The sequence below is a fragment of the Meriones unguiculatus genome, chromosome 1 (assembly GCF_030254825.1).
Source record: "Meriones unguiculatus strain TT.TT164.6M chromosome 1, Bangor_MerUng_6.1, whole genome shotgun sequence".
NCBI classification, from domain to species: domain Eukaryota; kingdom Metazoa; phylum Chordata; class Mammalia; order Rodentia; family Muridae; genus Meriones; species Meriones unguiculatus.
This window is the reverse complement of record NC_083349.1, coordinates 82,693,283-82,713,557: the sequence shown is the minus strand read 5'-3', so window position 1 is coordinate 82,713,557 and position 20,275 is coordinate 82,693,283. Positions and strand designations below refer to the sequence as shown.

Below are 20,275 nucleotides of genomic sequence, written 5' to 3'. Positions count from 1 at the left end.
GTGATCACTGTAAAATGTCCAGACATTGAGATGTGCACAGGCTATCTCTACTTTATTTATTTTTAAATTTTATATTAGTTTATTTACTTTACATCCTGTGGGTGCCTCCTCCCGCTCCTCCTCCCAGTCCCCCATTACCCCTCATTCCTCTCCCGTCTTCCTTTTTTGGGGGAAAGGGAGAGCCCCTTCCCCCTCATTCCCTACTTTAATAAGAAAACTTTTAGTATTTTGCCACCCAGTTCTTTAGCAGAAATGGATATTAAACTTAATGTGCCTTTTGACATATATTGAGACAACTATACAATATTTTCTTCTCATAAGTCCCAGGGACTGAACTCAGGTCCTCAGATTCAGCAGCAAATACCTTTACCTTTTGAACCATTTCCCTGGCTCCAATAATGAGTTTCTCTCAGAATCATCTTTTCTTAGTTAACTTAGATGTTTACTGAACACTCACTGGGCTTTCTTCTAGGTAAAGATAGTACAAATAAAATACACATTTTGTATCTTCACGGGATTACTCTGGCAAGGAAGCTAAGATCACAGCAATGTATTAAACGTATAAGTAGAATGCAAGTGAAAATGCCACAGAGGAAATCACCCAGTTTCATCAGGCTTCATGGTCCTGAGGCTCAGCTTTCTCTGGGTCCTACTGTTAATATTTCATTTAGGGTTTTTGTATCAATATTAGGCAGAGAAATTAGTTTATAGTATTCACTATTTGTGATATATATATATATATATATATATTCAGATTTGGAGGTCTGTATTATCTGGTCATTTTATTTTATTTTACTTTAATTTTATTTTTCTCATTAGTTACATTTTGTTAATTCTGTATCCCAGCTGTATCTCTCATCCCCTCCCCAATCCCACCCTCCCTCCCTCATCTCCTCCCCGCCCCTTTCCAAGTCCACTGATAGGGGAGGACCTCCTCCCCTTTCATATGACTCCCTTTTGTCGGGTATTTTCAGGACTGGCTGCAAAGTCCTCCTCTGTGGCCTAACAGTACTGCTCCTCCCTTGGGGGTGGGGAGGTCAAAGAGCCAGTCATTGAGTTCCTGTTAGAAATAGTCCTTGTTCCCCTTACTATGGGAAACCAATTGATTACTGAGCTATCACGGGTCACATCCGAGCAGAGGTTCTAGGTTTTATCCTTTCATGGTCTTTGGTTGAGTGTCCATCTCAGAAAAGACCCTGTGCCCAGATATGTTTTGTCCTTGTGGAGCTCCTATCCTTTCCACATCAAACTCCCCTTCTTTCATATGATTCCCTGCACTCTGCCGAAGGCTTGGTTATGAGTCTTAGTATCTACTTTGGAGCACTGCTAGGTAGAGTCTTTCAGATGCCTTCTGCTGTAGACTCCTGTCATACGTTCAATGCATATCCCATTTGTCTTTCTAAATGAGGATAGATCATCATACCCCATGTCCGCTTTCTTGATTATCTTCTTTAGGTGTATAGATTTCATTATGTTTATCCTATCTTTTAGGTCTATATAAGCGAGTATATTCCATGTTTGTCTTTCTCCTTCTGGGATACTTCACTCAGAATGATCTTTTCTAGATCCCACCATTTGCCTGCAAATTTCATGATTTCCTCCTTTTTGATTGCTGAGTAGTATTCCACTGTGTAAAAATACCACAATTTCTGTATCCATTCCTCCGTTGATGGACATCTGGGTTGTTTCCAGGTTCTGGCTATTACAAATAAAGCTGCTATAAACATGGTTGAGCAAATGTCCTTATTGTGTACTTGAGCAAATTTTGGGTATATGCCTAGCAGTGGTATAGTTGGGTCTTGAGGAAGCGCTATTCCTAATTGTCTGAGAAAGCGCCAGATTGACTTCCAAAGTGGTTGTATATCTGGTCATTTTAAAAGTGAAAGATTTCTTCCTGTGTCTGCATGGTCCCAGCATCAGAACAATGTCCCCTTAAAGGTTGAAGACATTGCCTTGGCACTGTCTAGACCAACTTCCTTTTAGGGCCTGGCTTTGGAGTAACTCTTTCCTCTCGTCCACCGTTATTTTCCTTTAACAATAAGTTATTAATTTTTATATAGGAAAAAACTAAGCAATTTGTTTATATTTTACTAAATATATATTTGTATGTCTATCTGTATTTCCACCCATCTATCTCTCCTATGTATTTTTGAATGTTTGTGATTTTTTTTTTCTGATGAAGAATTTATTTTATTCATTGTCTTTGAAGATCTGCTTCCTAGGTTTTCTTTCTCAGTCTGCTGTTTTTATGTTTTCTATTTCATTAAATTTTGCCATTATTTTAATCAACTACTATTTTCCACCGTCCTTGTATTTATTCTCTTTTTTTTTTTTTACTACTTCTTGAGCTCAGTGTGATTTTGGTTTACACCTAGAACAGTAATTTTCTGTGATCACAGTATTAATCGACCATTTGCAGGCTTTAATATTAAGCATTTTCACAATGATCTTGAATCTATGTGCTGCAACTAAACATGGTTTTGCATTGTGAGGCTGCATCTGGACACTATTAATGCTTACAGAGGCAGGCTTTTATAAATATCTAGTTTTGTAATTATTTTCTGTTTTTATTTCACTGTGAATGTGATTTGTTGTATTCAACTTTCTGGAATTTATTAAGGACCTTCTGGTTGGCCAATTATGAAATCTAAATTTGTAAATGACACATACCATAGGAAAGGAGGGACACACTGTTTTTGGGAGATAAAGATTCATTATTAGATGGTCCAGTTCAACAATAAGTGTCCAAATACTGTAAATACATTTGTATGCCTCTTTGTGTTCCACAGAGAGATGTCTCTTACCTCTTAGTGCACATCTCCGAGATTTTCTCATCCCATACTAGACACGATGCACCTCTGAACTAGACTCTTTTTACTTATTTTTAAATTTTTATTTGAGATAGGGTCTCACTATGTATTCCTGGATGTTCTAAAACTCGCCATGTACACCAAGCCAGCTTCGAATTCACAGAGATCCACCTGCCTCTACCTCCTGAGTGTTAGGATTTAAGGTGTACACCACCACGACCAGCAAGACTAGATCTCTTCTTAGCAGAATACTCTTGCTTGTCAGAAGTATTTAATAGTTATTGCCTGGTTTTTAACTTCGGAAATCACGACAGCTGCCTTCTTCTGCTTCAGGCATATGTTACACAGCTCTAGGTAAAGGACAGACGTATACAGACTCAGGACATTTCCTACCTAGCAAGGCTGACTAGAGATGGGGCTGGTCCTGAGGGAGGCCCCAGCACTAGCACTGTGTGCTAATCATGGCAGGTGTAGGAATCTGAGGAGGAGGGAACATTGAACAGACCCATTCTAGAAGACAGCAGGTGTGTGCATGTCTGTTTCAATAACTCACACACAGCTGCACCCACACAAATTGACTAAATCCAATTCAGAACCATTTTGAAGTTTAAACTGAGAGTTTCTCTGAAGCCCAACTTGAAAATCTTTCTTTTTAAAAAGTGGTTTCATCGAGGTATTGAATTAGAGGCTGAAACTCATAGCCAAACTCTGAGCAGAATGCATGGAATTTTATGAAAGAAGGGGGAGATAGAAAGGCTGGAGGGGACAGGAGCTACAAAAGGAGAGCAACAGAACCATAAAAACTGAGCCCTCGGGGGGGCCTGCAGAGACTGATACCCTAACCAAGGACAATGCATGAGGAGGACCTAAAACCCCTGCTCAGATGTAGCCCATAGACTCAGTTTCCAAGTGGGTTTCCCTAGTGAGGGGAGCAGGTGCTGTCTCTGACATGAACTCAGTGGCTGGCTCTTTGACCATCCCCCTCCCCTGACAGGGGACCAGCCTTGCCAGGCCACAGAGAAGACAATGCAGCCAGTCTTGATGAGACCTGATAGGCTAGGGTCAGAGGAAAGGGGAGGAGGACCCCCCTATCAGTGGATTAGGGGAGGGGCATAGGAGGAGAAGAGGGAGGGAGGATGGGATTGGAAGAGGGAGAGGGCAACAGCTGGGAATAAATTGTAATAAATAATAATAATTTAAAAAACTCCAAAAATAGTGGTTTCACTTACATTTATGTTCACAGTTGTTATGTATGATCTTAATTCTGCTATATTCCTATTTCTATTTTACTTTCAGTATTTTTCTATATACATATATACTATATACATATATACATATATACTATATGATACACATTTTCTCTTTTCTTGTTTGCTTTTATTCTCCCTATCTTGTAACTTGAAAAGAAACAAATACAAAATTTTTCCATATGTTTTTTTGATGCAAGACACTGGCAGATGGTGTTTGTACAGGGTACATTTGTTTCTAAAAGCAGCTGCCATAAATACAAATCCTCCTGCCCAAAGGACTAAGAGATGAGGTGGGAAGATGAAAAGCCAGAAGCTTGTTAGTGCGGTGAGGTGCAGCTTATCCCAATGGCATCAGGACAGCCATTAAGTTTGGTCCATCTAATGGCAAAGAAGTGTTAAAGGAAGAGTTTTAAATACATTATTAAAAGAAAATTACTCAGAATGTGCAGTGAGCTCTCCTAATGTTGGTCTGTAAATATATGAGACAGATCTAGAGAGATGGGGGAAGAAAGAAGGAAGAAGGGATATGTTAAAATACAGGTGCTTATCTAAGCACCAGGTTTCAAACCTTTCCAGGAGCCACTGGGACAAAAGTAAACAAAGAATGAAAAAAATATAGTGTTTAAGAAAATCATGCTATTCATGTTTATGTTCCATATTAACCATATTTAAGTTAAAAATGTAACAGGATGGATCTTTTTACCAAACTGAGCTCATTACTTTTTTCCTTTTAATATTTTCAGTTATTCTTTTTATTTTCTTAATTTAGACTTCCTTTTAAGGGTCAGAGTTATAAAACAGAAACAGTACAAGCACCTATCCACGAATTTCTCTTCCAACCTCCCTTCTGACTTAGCACAGTCCCTTAGACTCAGAACACAGCAGGCGCTTACCAAGGAGTGCCACGAGGGTGAGCAGGATCACTATGTGCTTCATTCCTTTTCTTTTATGAAAATACAGAAGGATGCAGAAAACTAGGATTTCTAAAATCTAAAAATGAAAAAGATTAAAAAAAAAAGAGTAAGTTTCTTTCCATTGGCTACAGGATGCCACAAATACCTGTTTGGGCTTGCCATGCCCCTCGTGAGCCTTGGGGCAGCTGAGGTTCCCAGTTGACTATAAATGTAGGGCAGGACCATGATCCTCAGTCACCCAAAGACCATGGATACCACCTGCCCAGCAGTGACACCAAGCCCTGCTCTCCAGTCTCATTTACCCAGCTGTTTCCTGTCCCTGTGTGCGCTGAGTAGACACACAGCCCTGCTAAGACAGGCAATCCCTTAACTCTTGATTTCTACCTTTGGCCAGGTCCTTCCATAGCCATGCCCCACTGCAGAGGCTCCCAGCTTCTCCATCCTTTATCCTTGGTCAGACTCCTCCTTCCCTTCCCTGCTTCCATCACTTCCTCTAGCTCTTTGTTCTTTCCAGATAGCTCTGTGCTCTGCCCAGAATGTTCTTCATCAATCTTCACACAATGACTCCTTCTAGTCATTCAGCTCTGAGCTGAAATGTCATTTCCTTAGAGGTTTCCCTTATGACTTGATCTAAAAGAACCAGCCTGTCATCCTGCCACACCCCTGGTTTTAGGTTGCTGTGGCCTGTATATCATCATCTGGTATGTTTCTTACTCTATGTCTTTTCTGTCTTCCTAACTAGAAATAGAAGAAGCCAACTCAATGAAAACAGGGACTTCATCTGTTCTTTTGTCACTCTGTCTGTGTCCAGCACACAACTAGTCATTCAGTGAGTATATATGGAGTTCATAAATCTATTTCAAATAGCTTGTCTGCCAAGTAGACCAATAAACTGAAAGTCTAAAATTTTGCTGTGCTTAAGAAAATCCTAGTAGCCAGGCATGGTGGTGCATGCCTTTAATCCCAGCACTTGGGAGGCAGAGGCAGGCAGATCTCTGTGAGTTTGAGGACAGCCTGGTTTACAAAGTGAATCCAGGATAGCCAGGGCTACACAGAGAAACCCTGTCTTGAAAAAAAAAAACAAAAAAAAAAACCAAACTAACAGACAAGCAAACAACAACAACCTCTCAGGGTTTTAGGTTTTTTGTTTTTTTTAAGAAACCTGAAACCCAGTTATGGTTACTTTTCAGTACGGATATCTCTGCAGTGAAATCATAACTATGAAGATTTGCTTTTTAGATAGAAGACAAAATAATTAAATTTTTCTTTAACAATCACTGAGTTAGGGATATTGCTATCCAGAATTAAGTTTTACTTCTAGAGCCTTCTCTAAATAATGTAAACATCTGTTTGGGCTCTAGACCCTGCCACTGGGCAGAGAGCTCTCAATTAGGAAGCTGGATGCATAACATGGAAGATTAAACCATCCTTTCAACTTTTCACTGGTAAATAAAGCCAATCATTGTCATTTTTCCGTATAGGACATATTTGCAAGGCTATTAACTAAGCTGCCCTACAAAAGCTGTCCAAGTGCTCCCTATGCCTTTCCTCCAAGAGTTCCCTATGCTTTCCCTGGAGCTGCCTTTGTGACCTTGGTGGTCCCAGTCTCCTTCCATCTTTAATAGGAAGGCCTTCTTGGCCCAATGTCCCTCTGGTAAAGGCATGCAGTTCTCACCTCATGTAGTTGTAACAATGCATTCTTTGCCAGGAGACAGAGGGTCCCTCCCCTCCATGGCACAGAGCATGGAGCACTTGCTTTATGCCTGCTCTAAATTTTGGTAAGGCAGAATATAGATAGTTATTGCCAGTTCTAAACATCATATAGACTCTTTTCCTCCTCATATTCTATCTCTGTGACTTCAAAATAAACAAAACATGAGTTCTCATTAAACAACAGAATGACTATAGTGGCATTGGGTTCTACCTTGTGTGAAGAGGTCACACAACACTCAGGGAAAAGATACTCAATTAATATGAACAATATCTATCCCTTTATACACTTTTCTCTCTGAAATACTCAGACAGCAGTGGCTTAATGGATTCCTGCACTCCATGGAGAAGCCGCATCGCTGACTGGCCCAGTGTGCATTGCTCTTGGGCTTCTTTTATTTAAACTCACAGTCCTTCCTACCACCTTAGGAGACAGGCATGTTATGGGTGGAGAAACTGAGGCCTGTTGTGTATGTGGGGCATGTTCAAGAGTATCTGGAAGTTTGAGCGATGCCACCCTATCCCAAGAGGCCCATGTTCTAAATCCCCAGAACGCTTGTTTCCATTATGACATACCGCATTGGGGCTTTACAGCTGTGGTTAAGGTTATGGATCCGAAACGGGAGGATGATTCAAGAATGTGAGTCTTTGGAAGAAGAAGCCACTATAGTCGGAGAGTCTTAGAATTCAGGGAAGCCTGAGCCAAGGAGGGCAGAAAACCTATAGGAGCTGGGAAGTGACTGATTCCTCTCTGGAGGCTCTGCTAAGGCACATAGCCTGCCAGCACCTAAATCCTAATTCAGGGTCCTGAGTTAGACTTCTGACCTGGAACACAGCATGGCAATACACTTCCATTGTTTAAAGCTGCTCCGTTTGTGGCAGTTTGTTATGGAATTCATAGAAAACTGATTCAGATTTTGGTTCCTGAAGTCTTTTCCAAAGAATCAGCTTCCAGATAAATTTTATGAGTTAGTTTTGGAGTTTTGTTTTATTTCTTTCCTTTCTTCCCCTTTCTTTTCCCCCTTGTCCCCCCATCCCCTCTTTGAGACAGTGCTCTCAACATAACCCTGGCTGGCCTAGAACTTATTATGTAGACCAGGCTAGCCTTGAACTCATAGAGATCCACCTATCGCTGCCTCTGCCTCTGCTGGGATTAAAGGTGTGGGCTACCACTCCTGGAACTTGGAAGTTTTTTAATTAGTTCTTGAATCTAATTAGAATTAAAGGTATTAGTTATCTCATTTTGGTGCTAAAGGAGTCAGTGTCAGTCTAGGAGATGATGTGTCAAAACAGACAAATTTCTCCAGTTTGAGTCTAAGTTTATTTCCCCATTCTCTCTCTCTCTCTGTGTGTGTGTGTGTGTATGCACCCTTGAGTGTGAGTGCCCATGAAAGTCAGAAGGGGATCTCTTGGAGTTGGATTTACAGGTGGTTGTTTAAACACTTAATGTGGATGCTAGGAACTGAAGCCCTTTGCAAGAGCAGTATGTGCTCATAACCACTGAGCCATCTTTTCAGCTCCACCCTTTTTCTTTCTTGAAAGCTCAGTCATTTAAAAGACTCTTTGTCTCACAGAAATAGAATCTGTTAAGAATCTCTGTGATCCCTGGCAGTCAGCAGTTCTGACCCTGAATAGGCAGAGAAATGCTGGAGTGTGCCCTTCACTGAAATGCCTTGCTTGGAGTTCTGACTCTCGGAATTTGTATTTATTGGTTTGATCATGTTATTGGACCTCTCTCTAGACCTCAGTTTCCTCTTCCAGGAGGTGAAGAAGACAATGTGTCTACTCAAAGGACTGCTGCACAGATCAAGTGTAGAATGAGACCAGAGCAGGGCACAGACCCTGCTGCTCTGCCGGAGTGTTCCACTGTGCATGCCCTGCTGCAAGCACAGTTGTTTGCATCTAGACAATAAAGCAAAGAGACCTAATGCACGAGATGCCTAATAAAAACATAGTTTTCTTCCTCCGGCTTCACAGATGGTGGGTTGTATCAGCTTTATCAGAACCACAGACTCAATAATTAGCATTGGGGCACAGAATTATTTCAAATGATAGGTTTAGCTCCTGCTGCTGATGATTTGAGGAAAGAAAATGAGCACTGTGCAGATTATCATGTGAAGGATTTTGTTCAGAATAGAGGTTTCAATTTGAGTAGTTTATTGGAAAGTCTGGGTGGGCAAAACAGCCACCACCAAGCCTGCTAAAGAGCATGCTGTAATTAAGGCTTTGGGCTGTACCTCCCATATGGGCTGCAAAGAACACGTTAACAGGTGTGTTGATCAAGGAGTGGCTCTACAGCAACCGGGTCAAACAGCACATATGGAATGAAGGAAACCAAACCATCCCCTTCCATAAGGACATAGCTTTTAGCCCACTGACATGGGTGACAGATTCCTCAGGGGATTGTTATGTAGTTCCTTTCCAAATTACTCTGACCTTGAGATCCCATTCAGCCTTGACTTCTGGAAGGTTTTGCTGAAGAGAACTATTCCTCTGTGGCAGATGGGCCTGGAAAAGCTGGGCCACCGGGTGAGCAGACAGCTCTCCCTTTCCCCCTGGCCAGCAGATACCAGGCCTCTCAAATCCCTTTCCTGTACAAGGACACCAACCAGGGAACAGGCCCCTGACCTTGGTGTGGCCAGGCTTCTGCTGAGCAGAGAACTAGACAACAATGGGCACCCATGGCCCATGTGAGCATGTGAGCGAGAGATGAGCTGGGTCTCTAGAACTGTACAATTCTTTGGTGGAAAATGCAAAACTGATTAAGATTTTTGAATATTTTTATTCATTTGATATGTGGTTCTAATCAGCCCTAAAAAGCAAGTGGGCTGTATTTATATTTGGTGGACTATAGAAACAGACAAATGACTTGTTCAAAATTAGTCTTTTGGGGGTGGTATTGAGACAGGGTCTTTCTATGTATCCCAGTGTGTCCATGAACATGTGATCCCTCTGCCTTCCTGAGTGCTTTGATTACAGGCACATGTCATCATACCTAGCTCAAAGAAGAGTCTTAATATCATTATCCCCTTTGTAAAAAAAAAAAAAAAAAAGCAAAAAACCAAACAACAATAAAAAACTCAAAGTACTAAATCTACCACAACTGAAAATTGAACATTGAATATTTAGACGTTCAACATATTTAACCCAAAATTCAGCTCACAAGTGATCACTTCTAGAATTCTTAGAGATGCAGTTATAAAATGGATTAGATTCCAAACCAATATAAAACTGATCCATTCTCCTAATGGCTCAAGTGCTGCTCCACTGTAACTTACTAAAGACTTATTGATGCTATCTCACAAATACTTGAAAGTAGTTAAACTTGTCTGTGTGGAATTTATTTTGAAATAGCTTTCATTATTATAATATGCTTTTTTGTAAGCAGAGGGCTCTCCTAGAATGATAAGCTTTTGTCTATAAGAACCCCTCTCTATTGCCCAGGTTACAGTGTCTTCTATGTTACACTGTACTGTATTATGCTATATACTATAGCGAATGGCTGAGTAAACACAGGAACTTAAGCGTTACCTTTGAGGACATTTAGTTGTGAAGGGGGTGGGGATTAGGGGTGAAACTAGGAGGAGTTAGGGGGAATCCAGAGACTATAATCAAAACACACTCTATACATGTATATAGTTCTCAAAGATTAAAAATATTATATAAAAGTTAGATTTATAAAATAACAAAATGTAATTAAATTTAGAATGTTTTTGTCCATCTTTAAAATTTGATAACTAGTTTGCGGGCAGGGTTATGGCTCAGCAGCAGTCATCTACACGCCTAGGGTGTGCTAAGTAAGCCAGTGCCAACCTCCAGTACCACAGAGAAAAGTGAAAGTGAAGATTTAAAAAGGCAGCTTTGTCTGTTGCAGATGTGTTCCCTGGTATTAAAAACAATACAAGATACATCATCATTAAACCATGCAGTTTATTTCAGGAAAGAAGGCTTGATGCATCTTTAATCTCCAGAGGATCCAACTCAGGCTATTAATTTTCTGGTCAGAGGCTATGTCACTCTTTTGTTACTAGATGAAGCATTTGTTTTGCCTGTAGGCAAAGAGTCGTAATGTGTTGGTCAGATTTCAAGCCTGCCCTACCATGAAATATTCAATAAAGTGTGAAGAACAGAAGTAAACCCGAGATTCAAGCTCCTTCTAGCACTAGGGTTGACTGAAGAAAGCTGTGGTAGTTAGAAGACTATGCCGATGGGCAAGCAGGAAAAGAAATGGGGCAGAGTGAGGGCACAGAGTATCAAAGACTCTGGGAGGCTAGCTTGACTTGGGACGCCCAATGCCCAAAACTGAGGTACGAGCAAGGGCTACAGAAGAGTTGGGAAGTGACAGAGCCTGGGTAGAAATTATGCAAACAAGAATGAAAGCCTGGATATTAATACATCACAGGTGTTTCTATAGGAAGGACACTGATGGGTTAATGGATTGACTAATTAACCAATAATCTTTTGTGGAATGACATTGCTGGAATAGAGGACAGGTAAATAGGTAATTAAGTCATAATGTGACCTGTAAAAAGCATAGCAAATGGAGAAATTAGTTTTGTAATATTTCCACGGATGAGGCTGCATCAGAGTTCTGTCCATGAGAGTGAGTTTGCAGGAATCTAGAAGGGGAGAGTTATAGGTTAGAGGAGGTAGGGTATTTTCCTGGTAGAGGAACCACAGGCACAATGACACCTGAGTTATGTTGTTGGTGGGATGATGCCTGTAGCTATGGTACTCATGATGACCAGCAAGAGAGACATGCTTCTTAAGACACTGCTGGCATGGCCTAAGAAATAGACGATTGAAAGCTTGGATTAATGGAATGGCAATGGAAGTATAAAAGAAAAATCAAGATCAAGAGATTTTATAACATGTAAGGATGGAGAGTGGGGAATCAAGATGTGAAAGAAGTCATGTAGCTCAGGTTTCCAATATGGCAGACTGACACAGAAAAGATAAGAGATGAGAGAGTTTGAGGGGAAAATACTGAGTTCAGATTCTGATATATTGGCATTTGAGGTACCAGTGGGTGAGTAGTGAATGAACAGTAAGTGAATGCAGACTGCAGGAGAGTCATGAGAGGCCTGGGAAGGAGCGGTGGATCTGGCCTGCAAGGAGCATGATGCTGTGTGAACGACGGTATCTGTGCTCCATACTTTATCAACTTGACACAGACTACAGTTGCCTGGAAGGGAACCTTAGCTTAAGAATCACCTCTACCAGGCTGGCCTAGCGACAGGTCTGTGGAGGCATTTTCTTAATGACTGATATGGGAGGACTCAGGCCAGTGTGGGCAGTTTTACCCGGACAGGTAATCCTGGGTTGTGTATGAAAGTAAGTTGAGAGAACTGGTAAGCAAACCAGTAAGCCACATTATCCTGTTACTCCATGTTTTCCTCTTCATTTCTTACCTCTAGGTTCCTGCTTTGAGCTCTTGCTTAGCTTCTGTTGAACATATACTGTAAACTGTAAACCAAATAACCTCCTTCTCCCCCCCCCCACTTTGCTTTTGGTCATGGTTTATCACAGCAATAGAAAAACTAGAACAGGATCATTTTAGAAGACCTTGATAGCATAGATTATATCAGTGGACATTGGCAGCAGTTGGCAGAGAAGGAGCTGCTCACAAAGAGCCTGAGATACACTATTCAGAGGACAGATACACTATTCAGAGACACACCAAGAGAGGCAATGAAGAGGTGACACTCAAGGAGATGATAGGAACATGGCACAAAGTTCAAGAATTCTCTCTCTCCCTGTCTATACTCTGTCAGCAATATATGGAGAGAGATACTAATGAGAAAGAAGTGGATGGGAGCTGAAAGAGTGGCTGACTTGGAAGGCTACAGGATGGTTTGTTAATGGTGTATGTAATACAAATGCTTAAAAACAGAAATTAACTTTTTTTATAGGGTAGGAAAAAGGAATAAACAGGGAGACGGCAGAGAATAGTTATAAGTATTTGTGTTCTAGGGGTGAGGATTATGTTGGAGATAGTGAGACAGAGAACTCTTGTCATGTAGACTGCTGTTACATGAGCCTGAGTTATACAGTTATTCATACGAGCAAAGTTCACCTGTAAAACCTGTAAATGTCAACAACATGTTTTAATATTAAGTCTGTAATCTTTTCTTTACATTAGATCAGATACCTTTTGAGGTCACTTCTAATTGTAAGAAGTCTTAGAATTAGTATGAGTCTGTACGCTTTATCCTTCATTATCAAATTTACAAGTTTTTTTTTTGCCAAACTAATTCTTAATGCTTAATGCTTAACTAAATGCTCACTTAGACAATTCCAGTTTTTTCTACTACTTCCCCCTTTTAGAATGTTCTTTTCTCCAGTCTTAGCTGCATTCTGTAATAAGTTACATATCTACTGTTTTGATCTAGTTCTTTCTTTATACTTGCCAGATGCAGCCACTATATCAAATAAAATACCCCAATTAATGTCTTCAAGTGCCTATTACACCAGCTCCTTCCTTCCTTCCTTCCTTCCTTCCTTCCTTCCTTCCTTCCTTCCTTCCTTCCTTCCTTCCTTCCTCACATCCCTTGGGTGTGTACTACTGTTGTTGTTTTGACCTCAATAAGGACTTTCTGTGAAGATGTTACAACAGTCACTTAGTATCTCAAATCCTTCAGTACTGATTATTGTCTGGAGACTCTGCTGTTAACATTGCAGTCTGTCATGGTGAGAAAACCCTGAGCTCAGTGCAAAATGGAGGACTTCCTTTGTCAGGGAGGCATCCTCTTTTCTCCCCAGGGACTGAGACCTCCACAACTTCTACCTGAGGAATGTCATGTAGCCCTTAGGAAATTATAGGTCCAACTCCCTTTCTCCTGATAAAAACCCATTCAGCAAACTCCCAGGATCCCTGGAATGCCTCTCCATGTAAATGAGGCATCTCAGTATTTTAGCCCTTGAGCCAATGGCCTTTGCCATCCATGAATATCCCTATACCCTTCCCAAAGTTCTATACAATCTTTGTTTGCCCTGAATAAAATTGATCTGCCTCTCCAAAGCTGGTCCCAGGAAGTTGTCATTTCCATCCATGCTCTCAGGGCTTCCAAACTCCCTGTCTGTCGTCCTTGCTCCATCTGCCCTTGTGGACCAATAGCAGCCACAATCCCAAAAGGCAGGGAAGGGCACAGATCATATATGCTTATATTTTAGTAAATCACTATGCTGAGAAGAAAGGGTTGTGTAGCTTTAACACTGTAGCTACCAGTGGTCTAGAGATTATACTTGCGAAACAATAAGATATTTAGAACTCTTACCACATAGACCAGGAACTGCCAGCCAACAAAGTAATACTGTACTGTTCTTGCTGAGATAGCCTGGGTGATATTTGGAGCAAAATTCACCAACAGATATGTTCCAGCAAATGACAGTGTCATACCTTTGAATAAGAAAAGAAAAGACAAAGCAAACTGAAAAAAAATTAAAAATTTTCTTTATTCCTCTTTCTAATCTGGACAGGGTCTTGCTGTGTAGTCTTAGCTGGTTTGGAACTCATACGGGCTGCCCTTGAACCCACAGCTCCTCCTCCTGTCTCAGTCTCCCAAATACTGGGATTACAGGTGTGCATTATCAACATGGTTAGCTTAAAGCTTTTCTTGACACAACCATTACCTCAAGTGGTACGTTACTGGTTAAAATGAAGGCAGTTCCTGACCCTCAATCACAACTGGTCTCATTAAAATACAGGCCACCAAACTTTTCCTAAAGAGCATCACATCCTTAAAGGACAATAAAATCCAGGGAGCAGACAGAGCAAGACATAGTTTCAGACTTTCTCTGTCATTCCAGGTGAATCCTCTCTTCTTCATCGAAGTTTCCCCAAAGACAGAGAAAATTAAAACATGCACACATGGAGAGGTAAAGGCACACTCATTAGCCTATTTCCATACCATGAAGTGAGAGAGTCTGGCTAAGTAAGTCTGATCAACTCCACAACAGGTGTCATTTTCTTGCTAGACAGAACAGGTCTAAGAGTTACAGGAAAAAAACCACACAAAAAGAAAAACCAATCAGAAACAGCCAAGGCATCTGGCTTTGGGAAGATAAGGTTGCTTAACTACTCATTTGAAAAGCACCTAAATCCTGACCAGAGTCACATAGCTTCCATGGAGATCAACCAATCTCAATCAAGGTTATGTAGCCACAGTAGGAATTCCTCTTTCTGGCTTTAAAAGGGGCCTTTGAGCTCCCCTTGTGGTTGCTGCCATGTTATAAAGGTGACAACCCAAGCATGCTGGATTTCTGAAAAATAAATGCCCTTTATTGCTTGCATGCTATTTAATTCTGGGGTCATCCTTTCAGTGTACTCCAGAACCTAACATCTGATGCATTGGCCAGGAAGTAGGGCGTTATATAGGCTCACTCATATAGACATATAAGATAAACCTACTAAAATCTGTACACCTAAAGAAACTAATCAAGAGCGAGGACTCTTGCTAAAATGTTCAATTCCTATCCAGAAAGGCAAAGAGGCTGGACATCAGAAGAAGGAGAAAAGAGGGAACAAGTCAGGAACCTGCCACATAGGGCCTCTGAAAAGCTCTGCCCTGCAGACTATCAATGTAGATGCTGAGACTTATGGGCAACCTTTGGGCAGAGTGCAGGGAATCTTATGAAAGAAGTGGGAAACAGTAAGATCTGGAGAGGACAGGAATGCCACAAGGAGAGCACGAGAACCAAAAAATCTGAGCACAGGGGTCTTTCCTGAGACTGATACTCCAACCAAGGACCATGCATGTAGATAACCTAGGACCCCTGCACAGATGTAGCCCATGGCAGTTCAGTGTCCAACTGGGTTCCATAGTAATGGGAACAGGGACTGTCTCTGACATGAACTGATTGGCCTGCTCTTTGAACACCTCCCCTTGAGGGGCAGCCTTACTAGGCCACAGAGGAAGACACTGCAGCCACTCCTGATGAGACCTAATAGACTAGGATCAGAAGGAAAGAAAAGACCTCCTCTATCAGTGGACTTGGGAAGGGGCATGCGTGCAGAAAGAGGAGGAAAGGGGGGATTGGGAGGGGAGGAGGGAGGGAACCACAGGGGGGATACAAGGTGAATAAAGTGTAATTAATAAAGAATTTAAAAAAAAAGAGAAAAAAAGAAGTAGGGCATTTAAGGGGAACCTCTGATTTCTCTGCTGATTGATGAGTTAGGAAGGGTGCCCCATCAGAGAATATCTGTTTATGTTTTGTGTTTCTTTGTGCCTACATTCTTGTTTTTAGTTTCTTTTTGCAAAAGGAGTTGGAATTGGCCCTTGGCGTTGGTTAGCAGACGTTCTAGAAGCCTCCCAACCCTGCCCAAGGCAGCAGAAGACATTCTTGCGAAGGTTCTTCCTTGGCTCTGGTTTTGGGTCCCTCTTTGGGAAAGTATGAAAGCTCTCAGTTGGTTCTGGATTCAGCAATTGGTACCGCAACTCCTTGGTTGACCAAGCCTTTGGCTTTTGCTTATGAGTTCCCCGGGAACATGTCTGTATCTGTTCCTAAATGTCCTTGTCGTTGGTGGGGCTTCTTGAATTGATTTAACCATGGGTGAGACTTCATCTAGCCCCTTGAGTTTAGTTCTAGGCCAACAGAGCTGTAGGTGGTGGTGACCCTGCCCGTTCGGCTCAAGCACAGTTTCCTGGCAGGTGACTCCACATGTGACTAGCTGCGTGACTCTAGCCATGGTTGGGAATGTGCCTCAGGTCCAGGGTGGCAGGCTCATAAGGCGGACATCCACTTCCGCCGCCGCAGCAGTCCTGCAGGATCCGAAAAGTGCCGAGATGCGGTGGGGGGGCTCTCGCTGTTGTGACTAGCGCTGCTTGTGCATCATCAGCATGCCTGGCCTCCAGGAGGGGAAGTTGCGTACTTCCACCGTAATGATGCCTACTTCTCTTCCAGGGGCGCTCAGCAGCGACGGCGGCAGCGGGCATGAACGGGCAGAGTGGAGGAGGTGCCAAGGGGTGGCTGTAGTGTGCAGTGTGCAGAGACCTGGAGTCTCTGTAAATGCCGCAACTGATCAACTCTCCTGACACGCCCCAACTCCTGCCTGGATCCAACAGGTAACAAAGTGCTTTCTCTTGAACTTACAGCTGCAGGAAGTAAGGAAAGCTTTGTCTGTCTGCTTTAAATGTACGCATGGCCAGTACATGTTTATTTCTGACTGATCTGAAATGTATATGGTATTACTATGCTCTGTTTGTCTTGGTTATAGAATACTGGTTATTGGATATGGTGTTTAAAGTTTAATTTCAAACCCTTGTTTAGAACATATATGTGTGTGCACATGCATTTGTAACATCTATAGAAACACAGATGTTTTTAAATGGCAACCATGTGGCCCACATGGTCTACAGCCTGCCATGTGATGTGACTTCGCCATCTTGAAATTGGCACATGGTGTAGGGAAACAATTACAGAACCTCCTGGTTGTAATGAATTCTGTTTATTATCCTATCTCTTTTTAGACTAAGAAAACAACAAGTCTCATTTTAAATTGGTATGGATTTTTTTTTTAAATTTGAATGGTCAAGGTTATATTCTTACCTATACTATGATGCTAAAAATTTAAAGTTATACAATTCAATTCAGATTAACAAGAAACTGTATTGGTGACTCTGAAAATAGATTCTAAAGATTCTAAAGATACATTAAGTTGGGATATATTAATTTTAGAAACATTTAATTGTTTACAATGTTAGAACTGGGTTACAAGAAACTGCTAATGTTCCACAGGTGAATACCATGGGGGACAGCAGAACAAGCAGTGACATCTAATGGCTATGTTTTAAATTGCCCGCCATGACCTGTAACACCACATGGCTGGCCACCATATTGACTCAGGGATAAAGAGGGTGGGGCCATGGTTTCATCACCATCTTAACTAAGGGCAGTGATGTGACTGGCAGACATCTTGGTTGTGGGAGAGTCATGGTCTGCTGCCATTTTTTGTTGAGGGCTGCCAACTGTGTTCAGTACCCTATTTAGAGCCAAGTGCAACTTCTGTCCTGTAAGCTTTTGCTGTTCAGTCTTAATAATGCAATGCAATGGGATCAGCAAGATTTGCCAGTCCCTCTATGAACTGTATCTATGATTGAAAGTTTTGCTTTGATTTTAGTTCAGAAATATATTTAAAGATATGCTAATAACTGATATAGTTGATTACAAGATTGAGCTTTATCTAGTCTCTTGTTTACATTTTCAAGGTTAAGCCTAGGATGGGCAACTACATTGCCTATTTAGATCTACTTGAAATAGATGTGGTCCTAAAACACTTATTTACAGAATATGCCATAACTATAGATTATAAGGTTGACAGGATGTAGTTTAGAGCAGATAACTAAAGGCAGACAAATATTAACTCAGATATATGACCCTCAAGCTTCTCAGAGATCTGCTGACTATGGCATTTAACGTGTGTGTAAGCTTAGTATGACAAACAGAGAGTCCTAAATCCTAGCAGTAGCTCCCTAAGGTCTCTGAAAAGATTTGGGCACAATGACAGATGACTTCAACTCTGGATTGTGGTATCTGACCATTGGGCAAGACTGTGCCAACTGGCCCACTGCTAAGGCTCAGCCTGAACTGTGGACAAAACTGGACATCTGGAGAGTTAGTGTCTCACATTGCTGAAAACAAGGTGAGGTCAGTCTCGTATGTTCTTGTTTTTTTTTTTTTTTTTTTTTACAGAAACAGGCTCTCATCTTCTGTGCCTGATGGCTGGACTGCCTCTACCGTGAAACCGGGAACAACCGTTTCAGTGGTGAACTGACTAGTTACCTCTGTCATTTTGATTGACTCATAGATTTATTTAGGTTACAATTTATCCTTCTCTGATCACATTGATGGCTAAGCAAATGGTAGCTTTGTAGCCCTAAAGAACAGCCTTACTGTTCATCAGTCAATTCTTTAGCTAGTTAAAACTAGTAGGTACTAACTCTCTTATCTAAAAAGGCAAACAAGTTTGCCTTGCTTATAGGCTTCATGTTAAAAGGTAAACAGATTTCAATGTAACTTTTTTACTATTCCTTCATTTAAATGACTGCTTTCAGTAATCAACCACCTGTGCCTGGAAGTAAGTAATTGGATAGAAAAAGTATAAAGTTTATGTAAAGTCTTAGGATATGAAAGTTTAAGTTATAAGGATCTAAAAAAGTTTGTGGGTCTAAGAATGTATTTCAAGGTTAGTAAATGAAAGTTACGAAGGAAAGCCTCTACGTAAGTGTTGAGAGTCTACGAAGTCGTAAGTGCAATGTGTAAAGACTGGAGGGTCTAAGAAGGTGCGCTAAGTATAACGCTGTAATGCTAGAAGAAAATGATTTAAGACGTAGAACATGGAAAATGTTTCGGGTTTCTTCCTTTTACTGAGTAGCAAAGGCATGAGTCTACTGCTGTCTTACAGACACCTGTTAACTAATTTTTCTAAAATATGGATCTCAATACAATGGTGATACTAATACACTTCCTTTTGTAAACTAAAATTCATATGAATTTTAAATTTCATATGAAAAAAAAAAGACATGGATCTGTCACAGCTCAAATAAACTCCAAATAAGTACACTCACCTGATCTTGAAATGGGATTTTTTCCCCCCTCCATCTTGGGATTTCTCATTTTCCTCAAATACTAGATAAATTTTAACTTTTGCCTCTAGTCTATATTTGTCTCAGCAGATTTTCACCTGACTGATAGACTCCATTCAGGGATCACCTGTGTATTTCGAGCTACTGAGATCTGGACTTCCTGAAAGCTGATGTAAACCAGTCCAGCTGATGTGATGGCTACCTGTCTCTTCAACCGGATCACTAATCAGATGCTTCTGATAAGGGACCCATTGCCTAACTCTGACTAGCTTTTCTGCCTTGAGCCCTGATAACATCATCCTAATGTCAGGTATAAGAAATTACAAAAGAGAATTCGTTGCCCATTGTCCCACTTAACAGGCTGAAATGTTAAGTCAAAAGAAACTCTGGCATGGGGGACAAATGGCTACCTATTGACATAATAGGCCCTTTGGTCTATTTCTGCTGGTCATGCTTTGTGCCCCTTGCATGATTATGCCTAGCAATAGAAAAAAAAATTGTTAAAGATCAGGTCTCCATGGTCTGACTAATGGTGTCAAAGTCTCAATACCGGCTCTTGGACCCATCTCAAGGATTTGAGATGGAATCCTCTTTGACAGGGGGATGAGAGAGCTTGGCTAAATAAGCCTGACCAACTCCATGACAGGCTTCATTTTCTTGCTAGACAGAACAAGGCCTAAGAGTTACAGGAAAAACCACTGAAAAAGGGCAACCAATCAAAACAGCCAAGACACCTGGCCTGGGGAAGATAAGGCTGCTCAATTACCAGTTTGAAAAGCACCTAAGTCCTGACCAGAACATAGCCTCCATGGGCACCAATCCCAGTCAAGGCTACACGGACACAGTAGGAATTCCTCTTTCTGGCTTTAAAGGGGGCCTTTAAGCTCCCCTTGTGGTTGCTGCCATATTGTAAGGAAGCCCAAGCTTGATGGGCTTCTGCAGAATAAACGCCTTTTGTTGCTTGCGTGCTACTCTGGGTCATTCTTCAGCATATCCTGGACCCTAAC

At 41.3% G+C, this 20,275-nt stretch overlaps 1 protein-coding gene across 2 annotated transcripts in view; it reads right to left on the bottom strand.

Moving 5' to 3' along the window:
- The window catches only part of Nipal2 (NIPA like domain containing 2), a 97,411-nt gene that overhangs the window by 16,797 nt on the left and 60,339 nt on the right, over positions 1 to 20,275 (bottom strand). Inside the window, exons 5-6 of one of the 2 annotated variants that reach the window (XM_060392924.1) lie at positions 13,962 to 14,083; positions 4,954 to 5,050 (exon numbers count right to left, since the gene is read on the bottom strand). The exons of the other annotated variant lie outside the window; for it this stretch is intronic. Coding sequence (XP_060248907.1) covers positions 4,954 to 5,050; positions 13,962 to 14,083 — 219 coding nt within the window. The remainder of the gene's footprint in view (positions 1 to 4,953; positions 5,051 to 13,961; positions 14,084 to 20,275) is intronic. 2 annotated transcript variants of the gene reach the window in all.